General features: G+C 32.9%; 1 protein-coding gene across 1 annotated transcript; it reads right to left on the reverse strand.

The window, feature by feature from the left end:
- Positions 1 to 6,820: 6,820 nt before the first annotated feature.
- On the reverse strand, positions 6,821 to 10,902 carry LOC112800940 (uncharacterized). Its single transcript, XM_025843410.3, has 2 exons — positions 8,021 to 10,902; positions 6,821 to 7,493 (listed from the first exon to the last, which is right to left on the reverse strand). Exons 1-2 carry the CDS (start codon positions 10,620 to 10,622, stop codon positions 7,024 to 7,026), a joined length of 3,072 nt encoding a protein of 1,023 aa, XP_025699195.1. The 5' UTR covers positions 10,623 to 10,902; the 3' UTR covers positions 6,821 to 7,023.
- Positions 10,903 to 11,991: the final 1,089 nt, after the last annotated feature.

Below are 11,991 nucleotides of genomic sequence, written 5' to 3' on the forward strand. Positions count from 1 at the left end.
GAAGGCCGGCCTCTAGTTTCGAGAGCTTTTCTTCTAATTCTCTTCATCGAGGTATCTCTTTTCGCAAATCTCTTTCAGCTTCTCTTTGTCGTTTGATCTTCTGTTCAAGTTGCTCAAATTGGCCATGGTGCCTGTGTATGAATCCCATGATCTCGGTTGGATGTAGGGACTCTTCATTTTAATGGTGGATGTATTTCTAAATTGATTCTCCTAGGTGGAGTATTTTTCTATGTTCCCTCCCCGATAGGACCATTCGCTCTATCATGCCCTGGAGGTTTGATGAGTGTTCGGTCATCGTTATGAGGTTCTAGTTCTGACTTAGATGCGGTGTGACCGTCTTCGAATTGATTGTCTGTCATGACTGAGTGTAGATTACCCAGCTCCCTGGCAATGACGCCAATATTTTGAGAGTTACCTGAAATTGGGTTGCTTTTTGGCCTGAATTTGAGGTCCAAAACTCTTGTTGAGGCAACCTCTGACTTCCTCTAGTATCGAGGCGCTGCCGTCCGAATTCCTCGTGAGGTAGTGGGGGTGCTACCTACAAAGAATTCCGATACTTAAGTTAGCTAGGGTGTAAGCAGGTTTTAGTAGATTGGATTCTGAATATACATGAGGTTGTTAGTGTATTTATAGTTAAAGCAATAGCCACCTTTTTTAGCGTAGTTCTACCTTTAATAGTGGATGACCGTTTTCTTTATCTTGAGAAGTTGTTGAGATCTCCTTTCTAGATAAAAGGAAGAGATAGTAGGCAATATTTTAGAAATTAATTACTTGTTCAAATAAGTAGTGCTGGTTTTTTTATCGTCGAGCCCAACCTCTTTAAGGTCGGGTAGATACAAGTTATATTGATTTTCTTAATTGGGCTTTATCTATTTTGAGTCTGACTTTATTGTTTGACTAAAATATAAACAGATCCAAATTACAAACCGTTACTTTATTTATGCTCTATTTGGTAATAATAAAAAAATATTTCATTGTTAACAAAATAGAGATTACTTTGTTACTATATATAAAATGAGGATAATAATTTACTCTTTATTAGTATGAAAAAATTAATTATATATGCATTTAACACCCAAAATAGATCCACTTGCATAGTTACCTGAATTTAAAATATCTTGTTTGAATTAAATTCTGAATAATAAATTTTAAGAAATAGTTTAGTAATATTAAAGTATATTTAATGCATGTTTTGAAATCTTATTTTTATCTAAACATTAACTATGTGTTAAATTGGTTAAACATAATTATTTTGTGTATCAAAAGTATATAGAATTAACCGACTATACTATAATGCAATGTAGAGGATAAATTATCCTATAGATTTAAGAGTATCATCAAAGCAATTGCCTAAAACTATAAATACAAAAAAAAAATTCTAATATCGAGTAATATTTCAAATAATTTTTTAATTAAAATATTTTTAGTCAAAAAATTTTATTTCTAAGAAATTTTAATTACTAAATTAGTTTTTCAAATTTTATTTCATTAAAAAATCTGATATGAAAATTTTAAAATGAATAATACTACATATTCAAGCATTTTTATGAATTCAGTCCAACTAAATTAAACAACAAGACTTGAAGTAATATATTATTTATAACTAATTGTTATTGATGTTAAACCAACTTAATTGGACTTGGTTAATAAAAGAATTTAAATATATAACATTATTCTTTTAAAATATGCGTATTTTTAATAATAAGAAGTGATTTGATTACATTTATACTCTTTAATAAGAGAATTTAACATAAAAATTTTAATTATCTAACAAATAAAAATTAAAAATTAATTTATTGATTAAAATTTGTATCAGTTTCAACTATGATCCAACTAAAATCTTGATTCTTGAAACCTGATTTGGATATTACGTACTTTCTCATATCAGACAAGGATAGGTACAAGTAAACACGATATTATTATTATTATTATTATTGAAGAACACAGTAGGTCCAAACATATATATAGAAAACTTTTAATTTGGACCACTGATCTTTGTTTTGAACTTTTGATAGATATTCGGGTAAAGTTGTTTGTCAGCTATATGGTTATCTTTAATGTCTTGATCTTTTTTACCCTTTGGATTTGACTCTTTGTTGTTTACCTTAGCCACATCGAGGATCATTCATTATTTTTGGCCTTCAAATACGTTGCACTCTTAATTATAGTTTCAAATTATGAAGGATTTTTGTCCTATGTATGTGGTGTGTTCAGTGCATCAGAGGTACCTGAGTTGAATTCCATGTTTCCAATTTTCAATTACCAAATCATAATGCAATAATGCATTTATTATTATTATTATTATTCATTTTATTAAATTGGTATATTATTCGAGAACCATTACATTTTTTAGCAGTTTACTTTTGCAGCAGCTACTTCGGATATTGTTCATTAAAGATTTGTTTCTTCTAATTGATTTTAATATTGCAGATTACATTGCTCTTTCAGGCTTTCACTAATACTATATAAAGGTAACAGTTATTAAAATATTATCTACTCATATCATCTTCAGAAAATGATACTTTTAAAATACTAATAATTTGTAATTTATGAGTTTAATTAATTTTAGAAAGGGGTAATTTTTTATTCTTTTAAGAAAAAAATTGACAGAAAAATATTAAGACTCGTTTTTGTTGCTTTCAATGTTTTTTTTTTTTACAATATTCTCCAATCATTTTGAGTACATAGTTAAAATTAGTACCCAGTCTTAACATAACACCTGTAATTCCTTATCAACCAAAGTCTTAGACTTTCAAAGTGGGTTTCATTCATGTGTAACACAAAACTTACAAGATAGATTGTTGTTGTTTGCAAATAAGAATTAAAATTTTCTGTTGACGCCGCTAAAGTTCAAATTAAAAGCTAGATCTGATTAATAGAACTCCATCATCATAACATATACGCACTCAGTTTGTCTAGCTTGCATTGCTAATGGCCCATTTTTGTCCCACCCCGTTTGCACATCAACCCAACCTATCATTATTGTGCTCCTACCAAGCAAAATCAATGTGTCTGCAACTCTGCATGCATTGAAATGTATATCGTCGTTTTTTGGTTTAATAATAAAATGCATTCAATATTTTAGGGAAAAAATTATTATTTTTACTCCTAAAAGTTAAAAATATTAACAAATTTATCTAAAGAAAATTAAGATTCAGATACTTTTATCATACAAGACTATTTTTGTCGATATAAAATTAATTTTGTATGTTCATCCATAATTAAATTTATCAGCATGCCAAAAAGGATAATTTCCTTTCGCAAAAATAATACTATTAAATGACACAAGTTCTAGTATATTGTGTATGTACAGGGTGTTTTAACGTCGTATTATGGAATTACATTTACTAGACAGAACATGCATATAATAACTCACCTAAATTTGGTAGATGTCCTACTTAAAATAGTGTGAATTAATACAATGATGTCGTCTAATATATAATCAATGAACTTAGTAGTGATGTTAATATGCTATATATGAATATAAGTACATACATAACTATGCGTTTGGTTCTCTATTAACTAGTGTGTAACTACATAACTCAACTCTTTTTAATTTTTCATTATTTATCCCCACGTTATTTTTCCACTGCCATATAAGGTCTTCACGAACCCTATTTGTAGAAAAAATATTGGTGATTTTTTTTTAAATGAAATTATATAGTGTAATTACAAATAGCTGGGTAAATTTTGCAGGTGAAAATTAACATGCAGAATGAATGTTGGATACGTCTTAATATTCTGACAACACACAAAATGTGTATTGGACATGTATCAACATTTTGACCAATACATACATAAGATATGTGTTGGACACATTTTTACAATACTTTAATACACTTAAATATTAATATTTAACTAAAATATCATGTTCATCTGTATATTAAAAATAATTTCTGACCCATTTATCTATTTTTATTTTTTATTTCATTTCGGGTTATTATTAATATTAATATATAATTCTGGAATTGATAGTCACATAGTGGAACTACTCCAACCAAACAGTCAGTGGAGATTTTCCCTTTAGGCAATGGCATAAGGCAAGTTGGACCCAATGTTATTGAATTGAATTCAAAATACGTCCTTTTCTCTTTTCTCTAGTAGTTAACAAGTTATTATGATGCGCCAACCTCATCAGTCATCATACATTATCATCAGTAACAAATAACACTAACACGCACACACCGTGACTCACTTCGAACTCAACCAATATTGGATCCTTCTCACCTTTGGGTAGTTTGCTAGGCCATACCCATGCCAAAGGGTATGGACAATTGGACATGGAAGATGAATGAATAATCTCCCTCCTAAAATAGTACGAGAATGCCAACAACCACTTAGTACAACAATCTCATTTGGTTCTTTAACAAACTATTGCTTGTTTGTTGCGTGTACCACGTGAACACACCTTATAATATACATCAAGTTAAGCACTTTCTAAACGCTACTCCCAAGTAAACTTTCCATGGCGATTTCTTTGGTAGGATTAGGGTGTTCAGAATGAATTTCCCAAAAATTAAACATTGTCACACACACATCACTTTTTTCTTTATTGTAAAAATATACATCAATAATCGGAGAATGCTAGAAATTCATTAAAATTTATTATTTTTAGTTATCAATTACTCATCAATATTTAAAAATATTAAGATAAAGTATATTGTTGGATTACTAAAATAATGGCATTAGATTAAAGAAATTGAGTTGATGACTAAATAATAACAAAAAATAATAAATTTTTATAATCTCTAGCATTTTTCATATTTTTAAATATTTAAGTTGTATAACATGTAATACCACTATTATAATTTATTAGTGGACTAATAGACACCAAACGTGTCTGTTAATCTATTTTTTTAAATTAAATAAAAAATAATAATAAATTTGATATTAGCTACAATGATAAGTTATACTAAAACCAAAAGATTATGAGTTTAACTATTGAAAATAACATTTTTTTAATAAATTGTACATGGTAAAAGGTGTTTTAGGGGTAAAAAATTGTGCATCAATTCCCTTTCAATCTATATTTTATATATATATATATAAGATAAAAGATAGATAAATAGATAGATAGGTAATAGAAGAAGACTATTTATAATAGATAGAAGATATATAAATTTTAATCTTGAACCATTTGAAATAGTCTGGAGGTCAAAAATTTAGATAATAATAAAGTTCTAACTTCAAATATTATTTTTCTTAAAATAATAAAGTGAATAAAATATAAAAATTTTATTAACAATTGTCTTAAAATATTTATTAAGTAGAAAAACGTTTAAAAAATTATAGAAAAAATATATTTATTTAACATTTACTTCAAAATCTTGGCAAAACCCAGAATTACACGTAATATTATTAACTCTTTATTTTTTATTTTTTATTTTATTTATTTATGAAGAACTAATGTTAATTGATCTCTTATATAGGAATAAAACTCTAGCAAAAAAAAGTGTAGAGAAGATGACTAGTAAAAAATATTTGTATATCACCTAACTTTCGAAAAATGAGAATAATTTTTATCTTTAGGATTATCCTATATGAATCTCTGATTAATCTTAAAGTTTCATCCCTTTCTCTTTGCTTTTCTTTTCAGTTATCTACCCAACATAAAAGTATAAAACAGCAATGGTCATCCTTTTAAACAACAAAGTCTGCCAATGAGTTACTTTTATTATGTTTTAGCATATAATTCAATGAATTATAGGGTGTGTTTGTGAAACACGTTGAAGAGAATAAAAGTGCGTTTCAATGTTTTGAACGCTGTTCCTTTATGTTTGGCAACTTTTTTTTCTCTAAACGCTAACGTAATTCTGCATCCCAAAAAATCGTTCACTAGAAGCAAGAAATTATAAGTTCTACTTTTATTCAACCTACGTTTAAGTTAATTGCTAGTTATTATTGATTTTTTTCATAATTTTTTTCTAAATAAATACTAAAAATATTAAAACAATTATTCTAATTTTTGTGCACTATTTACTATTTTAATTTTTTATAATATGTATTATTGTTCTTATTAGAAATAATAAATTAAATAAAAAATTAATTATAAATAATAACAAAAATATAATTTGTAAAAAATTAGAACCTAAAATAATAATAAAAATAAAATTATTAAGAATACTTAAAAAAGTACTAAAATATGTTATTTTATATATTATTTTTAATTTAATTAATAAATATTAATTTTTACTATAAAAAAATACTTAAAAAATTGTCAATTTTTATGTTATTTTTAATTTCATAAATAAATATTAATTTTATTATAATAATAAAAAATTATAATATACTAAAATAGAGTACTATAAAAAAATACTATATAAAAAATACTAAAAAATATAAAAAGATTAAATATATTTAAAAAAATAATATTATAATTTAATGTTATATTTTTTTAATAATTAATTAATTATTTATCTAGAAGTGATTTTAACTAATATTATCTAAATAATATTTATTTTATTAAAATTAATTTTAATAAAAATTACCAAACATAAATCATGTTGGCACAGATTCATTTCTACCCAAAATCAATTCTACAAAATCACTTCTATTTAAACTCTAGTTTGCTCAACGTAAATCGAAACACAGACATAGTTGCTGCTCATGAAAGTGCATCTGTTCACTCACGGTTCATTAACAGTGTTATAAACCATAGATAAGAAAAGTAGTTAACACCGTTTGTTGAGTTTGTGTGTCCCTTTCACTATAACCTGTCATTGGTATCCTGAAATAACAAGACTTCCCCATGATGTTTACGCTGCTCCCTGGTGCAGAATCAGCACAGCAATAAGCCATGAGAGGGAAAAAAAAGTTTCAGTGATACAGAAAGAAGAAAAGGACTTCATATAAGAAGAAAAATACTCCCACCAATCCTACTATACAGGTTACAAAAACCATTAAAGAGAAAAGATAGTAGAAAAGTAATATCCAACCCAACCATTAACTTATAAAGTTAGAAAGAAAACCCCACACGTCGAAAGGAAATTAATATAGATATATGAAACATTCTTAAAATGCAGATTAGATGCTAAGAAGATCTGGTGGCGGTGACTTGGGAGGGTTTTGATTATCTTTAGTATGCTCTTTCAATGATGTGGCCATTGGAGACTCTAAGCTGTTTGATGATGACAATGATGAGGACTCGGTGATTGTTGAATCTCCCTGCTTAGATCCCGGTGGCTTTGGAAGCTCGGTGAGAATTTGAACCACTTCGCGCATGGTTGGGCGCTCTACGGCTTGTTCTTCGACACACAGCATGGCGACATAGAAAACGTGCATCACCTCATGGAGGGGAACTGAGGGAAGCCTAGGATCAAGAACCTTAAGCACTCCTTCCTTGTTTGAGTCTGTCATTTTCCTCACCCATTGCACAATGTCCACGCCGTCACCGAACTCACCAACCGGTTTCCTTCCGGTTACAAGCTCCAAAAGAACAACGCCAAAGCTGTACACATCGCTCTTCTCATCAACTTTCAAAGTGTAGGCATATTCTGTAACAATAAAAATCTCAACTTCAATCAATAATCATGAAATAAAATAAATATATGAGAAAGTAAACAACAGAAAATTAATAAACCGTTTTATTATTATGCCGTGTCGGTCACCATCCATTTCCAACTGTGAACATGGGTGATCTATAACTACATGACTAATTTAATTTAATTTAATCATTAGCTTGAGTACTATGGTCAAGAAGCAAGCAATAAAGTTACCAACCATTTTTCTTTTAGTAGTAAATTGGTAATAGTTTAGAAGCAAACTGTAGTTATGCGGACAAATCAATCAAGAGGTCATCAGTGTTCGGTAGAAAAACAGAAGTCAAATAGATCACAATATTAGCATCTTAGCAATATTAATTAATTAATTACTCAACAGTTATAGAGCAATACCCATGATGATTGTTGAGTCAAAATTGAATAGACAAACTCGAGAAAACATGATTGGGAAAACGAAATTAGTCACAGAAATTCAAATTCAACAAACTCAGAATTAGCTAAAGTTTTCTTCAGCACAATACCTGGAGCTATGTATCCATATGAACCGGCAATAGCGGACATGCATTCAGATGTTCCAGAATCTTGGAGGAACTTGGCAAGCCCAAAATCAGCAACATGAGCTTCAAAGCTGGAATCAAGAAGGATATTGTTCGACTTGACATCGCGGTGCACAATAAGCGGCGAACAATCATGATGCAAGTAACAAAGCCCCTTTGCAGCCTCCACAGCAATCTTGTACCTTGTGTCCCAATGTAAGTGACCCCCTTTCTTCCCATGAAGAACCTCACCCAAGCTTCCATTAGGCATGTACTCATACACAAGAAGATTCGTCTCGTGGTTCGAACAGAACCCCAACAACCTAACAATGTGCCTGTGTCGAATCCTCCCCAAAGTTTGAATCTCAGCATTGAAACCATGATCATGGGATGATCCTCTACTCATAGCCGGTAACCTCTTTACAGCAACTTGATCCCCATTCGCCATGGCCCCTTTGTACACAATTCCAGCACCTCCTTTTCCTATGACGTTATCCTCCTTCAAGCAATCCAGAACATCGTCCACAGTGAAGTCCAATCGCTGGAACGCCGTGAGCTTCCAGGCGCGCGCCTCGCTCGCCTTCTTCAGGGACCGCGCCTTGAAGATTGCCGCCACAGCGAACAAGATAGAGCAAACAAGAAGCCCAATAACCAGCAATAGCTTCAAGGAAGAAGACAGTGGACCCTTAACATGAGGTTGACGAGGGCCATTGACAACACCGTCTTTGCAAGGACCTAAATAAGGGCCACAGAGTTCGGGGTTTCCCAAGAAAGAGGTATAGTTGAAGTAACTGAATTGGCCAGTGCCAGGAACCAAACCAGAGAGATTGTTGTAAGAAAAATCCACCGATGTTAAACTCTGCATGGAAGCAATAGATCCCGGAATTGGACCAACCAAGTGGTTCCTTGAAAGGTTCATATAGTTCAGTATCCGCATTCCAGTGATCTCATTTGGAACCTCGCCGGAGAGTTCGTTGCGGCTGAGATCAACGAATGTCAACAACTTGCACCGGCTGATCTCCGGTGCAACCGGACCAGAGAACTTATTATTGCTGAAATCCATCTTGGAGAGCTGCTGTAGCCTGCCAATCTCCGATGGGATCCGGCCCGAGAACCGGTTCCCGTCTAGTAGAAGCTTCTGCATGCTGGAGAAGTTCCCAATGGACGGTGGTAACGGCCCTGAAAGCTTGTTATTGGAAAGACTAATTTGCCCCAAGTTCGGTGCAACGGAACCAGAAACAGGAAACTCTCCGGTCAGAAGATTATCCTGAAGTTCAACCTGTGTCAGTTTCGGAAGCCCAAACAGACCCTTAGGGATTGAACCGTTCAAGAAATTTTCACCCATTCTCACCCTACTCAGAGACTCACACTTTCCGAGTGAATCAGGAATTGGACCAAAGAGGAAGTTACCGAGAGTTATCAGTGTCTGAAGACGGTTACCGGAACACATTAACGGTGGCAAAGTTCCTGTAAGCTTGTTCGACGAGAGGTCAACGATCGTGAGCCTGCCGTTCTTCCCCAAATTCTGAGGAATGCTTCCGGTGAAGTTGTTGTCCCACAGCTGAAGCACCTCCAGCGACGGAAGCTCACCGATGAACTCCGGTATCTCACCGTGGAGCTTGTTGCGGAAGAGGTTCACGAGAGTTATGTTCTTCAGCGCCGAAAAGCTCGCGGGAATCTCGCCGGCGAGCATATTGTTCGATAAATCCATTGATTTTAGACTTTTAAGGCTCCCAAGCTCCGTAGTTAGTGAACCGAAAAGCGCATTCACCTGGAGGAAGAGGGTGTCGAGCTTCTGAAGCCTCCCTATCTCCGCCGGAATCTCGCCGGAGAGTCCACAGTACGCGGCGTCGAGCCTGACAAGCTCGGACAAATTCCCGATCTCCGGCGGTATTCCGCCGTCGTAAGTGTTGTAGTACCCTACATAAAGCTCCTGGAGGGAGCTAAGGTTTCCGATCTCCGGCGGGATTTTCCCGACAAGCTCGTTACCGGAAACCGCAAGGTACTCCAGCTTCTGCCATTTGCCGTACTCCCGCGGAATTTCGCCGGAGAAGAAGTTTCCGCCGAGGTGCAAGTGGCGAAGCTCAGTCATGTCGGTGACGGCGAGGGGAAGAAGACCGGTCAAGTTGTTATTGTAAAGGTCAAGAACTTCAACAGTGTGGAGAATGGAAAGTTCATTAGGGAAGGTTCCGTTGAAGATGTTGTTAGAGAGGTTGAGGAAGCGGAGGTTTGTGAGAGAGGAGAGGGAACTGGGAATAGGGCCGGAGAATTTGTTATCGGAGAGGGAGAGGTTGGTGAGAAAGGGGAGGAGGGAGAGGTGGTCGCCGGAGAGAGTGCCGGAGAGGGAGAGGGAAGAGAGGTTGAGGGAGGTGACGTGGCGGAGGTGGTGGTCGCAGGAGACGCCGCGCCATGTGCAGTGGTCGGAGGGGGAGGTGGGGGACCAGGAGGAGAGAGCGGAGGTGGGATCGGAGGTAATGGAGGCGGCTTTGAAGGAGAGCAGGGCACGGCGCTCGGAGATGTGGGCGGAGTGGGCCGTGAGATGGAGGCAGAGGAGGAAGAAGAGGAAGTGGAAGAGGAAGAGGCGCATGTTTGGTTTTGCTTAGCTGGCAGGGGGAATGGAATGGAATGGAAGTGATACAAATACAAGAGAAGAAGAAGAGTTAGTGAGTGAGTGAGTGAGTGAGTGACTTATGAGTAGAGTGAGGCGTGGGAGTGAGACTGAGACTGAGACTGAGAGGGTTCAGTGTTCAGTGTTTGTTTGTTTGTCATCTTATCCTTCCTTCAGGAAAAGGGGGAAAATAAGGAATTTCATTTCTCATCGATCAATATATCATGTATTTTGTAGGTATCGCGCTGTTCCCTTTTTCGCTTCTTGAGTTCCTCTTCCTCCTATTTATTGAACAATAAAAAAAATTAGAATTTATTTTATTTAATATTTATTAATTATTACGATAATTAATAAATATTAAATAAAATAAGTTATAATTATTTTTGGTTAATTTTTTTTTATTATGAAAGATTTTTGTTTACCAAATTAGTGTATGTCCCGCGAGGAGATTTACAATTTACATAATAATTTTGTATACATATTTTTATAAATTAAATTATATATAAAATTTTGAATTCATTATTAGAATCTTGACTTTGAAATTAATTTGCTTTTTATTATAAAATTATGACTTATTTGATATTTATCTTTAAAGATAATCTATTTCTATTTCTAAGTTATAATTTAAAGTAACCTTATTTAGTTTTGAGAATATTTATTTACTTGTTTAAATAAAATTTTAATTCTTAGTTGGTGAATTTGAACAAAATTAAACTACAATCAATTGTATGCCTTGAATGAATGATGATATTATTTAAATTTATAGGCTCAAGGTTAATATATACACTCTTTTTGTTTCTAGGTTATGTTTAAAGATAATTTTAGCAATTTTGGCACAACAAAATTTTTTTTTACTTTTTAGTGGATAAATATTTAAGTTATTGAAAATTTAAAAATATATTTAAATTTTTGACTTTTTTAAAATATAAACACATTGATTCATATTATTCATTTGAGTTTATTAGATTCAACAGAAAAATTAAACGTGACTCTCATTATACTGATCTGGTCAATACGAATGTCCACATGAAAATTTTTTTAAAATAAGACAAATTAGATCTAGAAATTGATGTGTCCAAATTTTGAAGAAGTTAAAAATTTAAATGCATTTTCAAATACTAAAAAATTTAATTGTCAACAAACCAAAAAATCAGGAATCAATTTGTTATTTCTCTAAATTTTTTTAATTTAAAAATATAAATCGGAGGCAGGGTTTTTGAGAGGTATGAAAATCGAGGTTCTAATTTATGGAGTAACACTCAAATTCGAAAAGTTGTAAATCGGAACCTCCGATTTGAGTTTTTTTTTTTAAAGGTTGAGAAATTGGTGGATCAATTTTGAGGTTTTA

The sequence above is a fragment of the Arachis hypogaea genome, chromosome 1 (assembly GCF_003086295.3).
Source record: "Arachis hypogaea cultivar Tifrunner chromosome 1, arahy.Tifrunner.gnm2.J5K5, whole genome shotgun sequence".
In the NCBI taxonomy this organism is placed as follows: domain Eukaryota; kingdom Viridiplantae; phylum Streptophyta; class Magnoliopsida; order Fabales; family Fabaceae; genus Arachis; species Arachis hypogaea.

What these genes read in the sequence shown, in the direction of transcription:
- LOC112800940 (XM_025843410.3), bottom strand. Translation starts at nt 10,622, where the DNA reads ATGCGCCTCTTCCTCTTCCACTTCCTCTTCTTCCTCCTCTGCCTCCAT. An exon ending in ATATGGATACATAGCTCCAG is followed by an intron (nt 7,494 to 8,020) that starts GTATTGTGCTGA and finishes TTATTGTTACAG; the next exon opens with AATATGCCTACACTTTGAAA.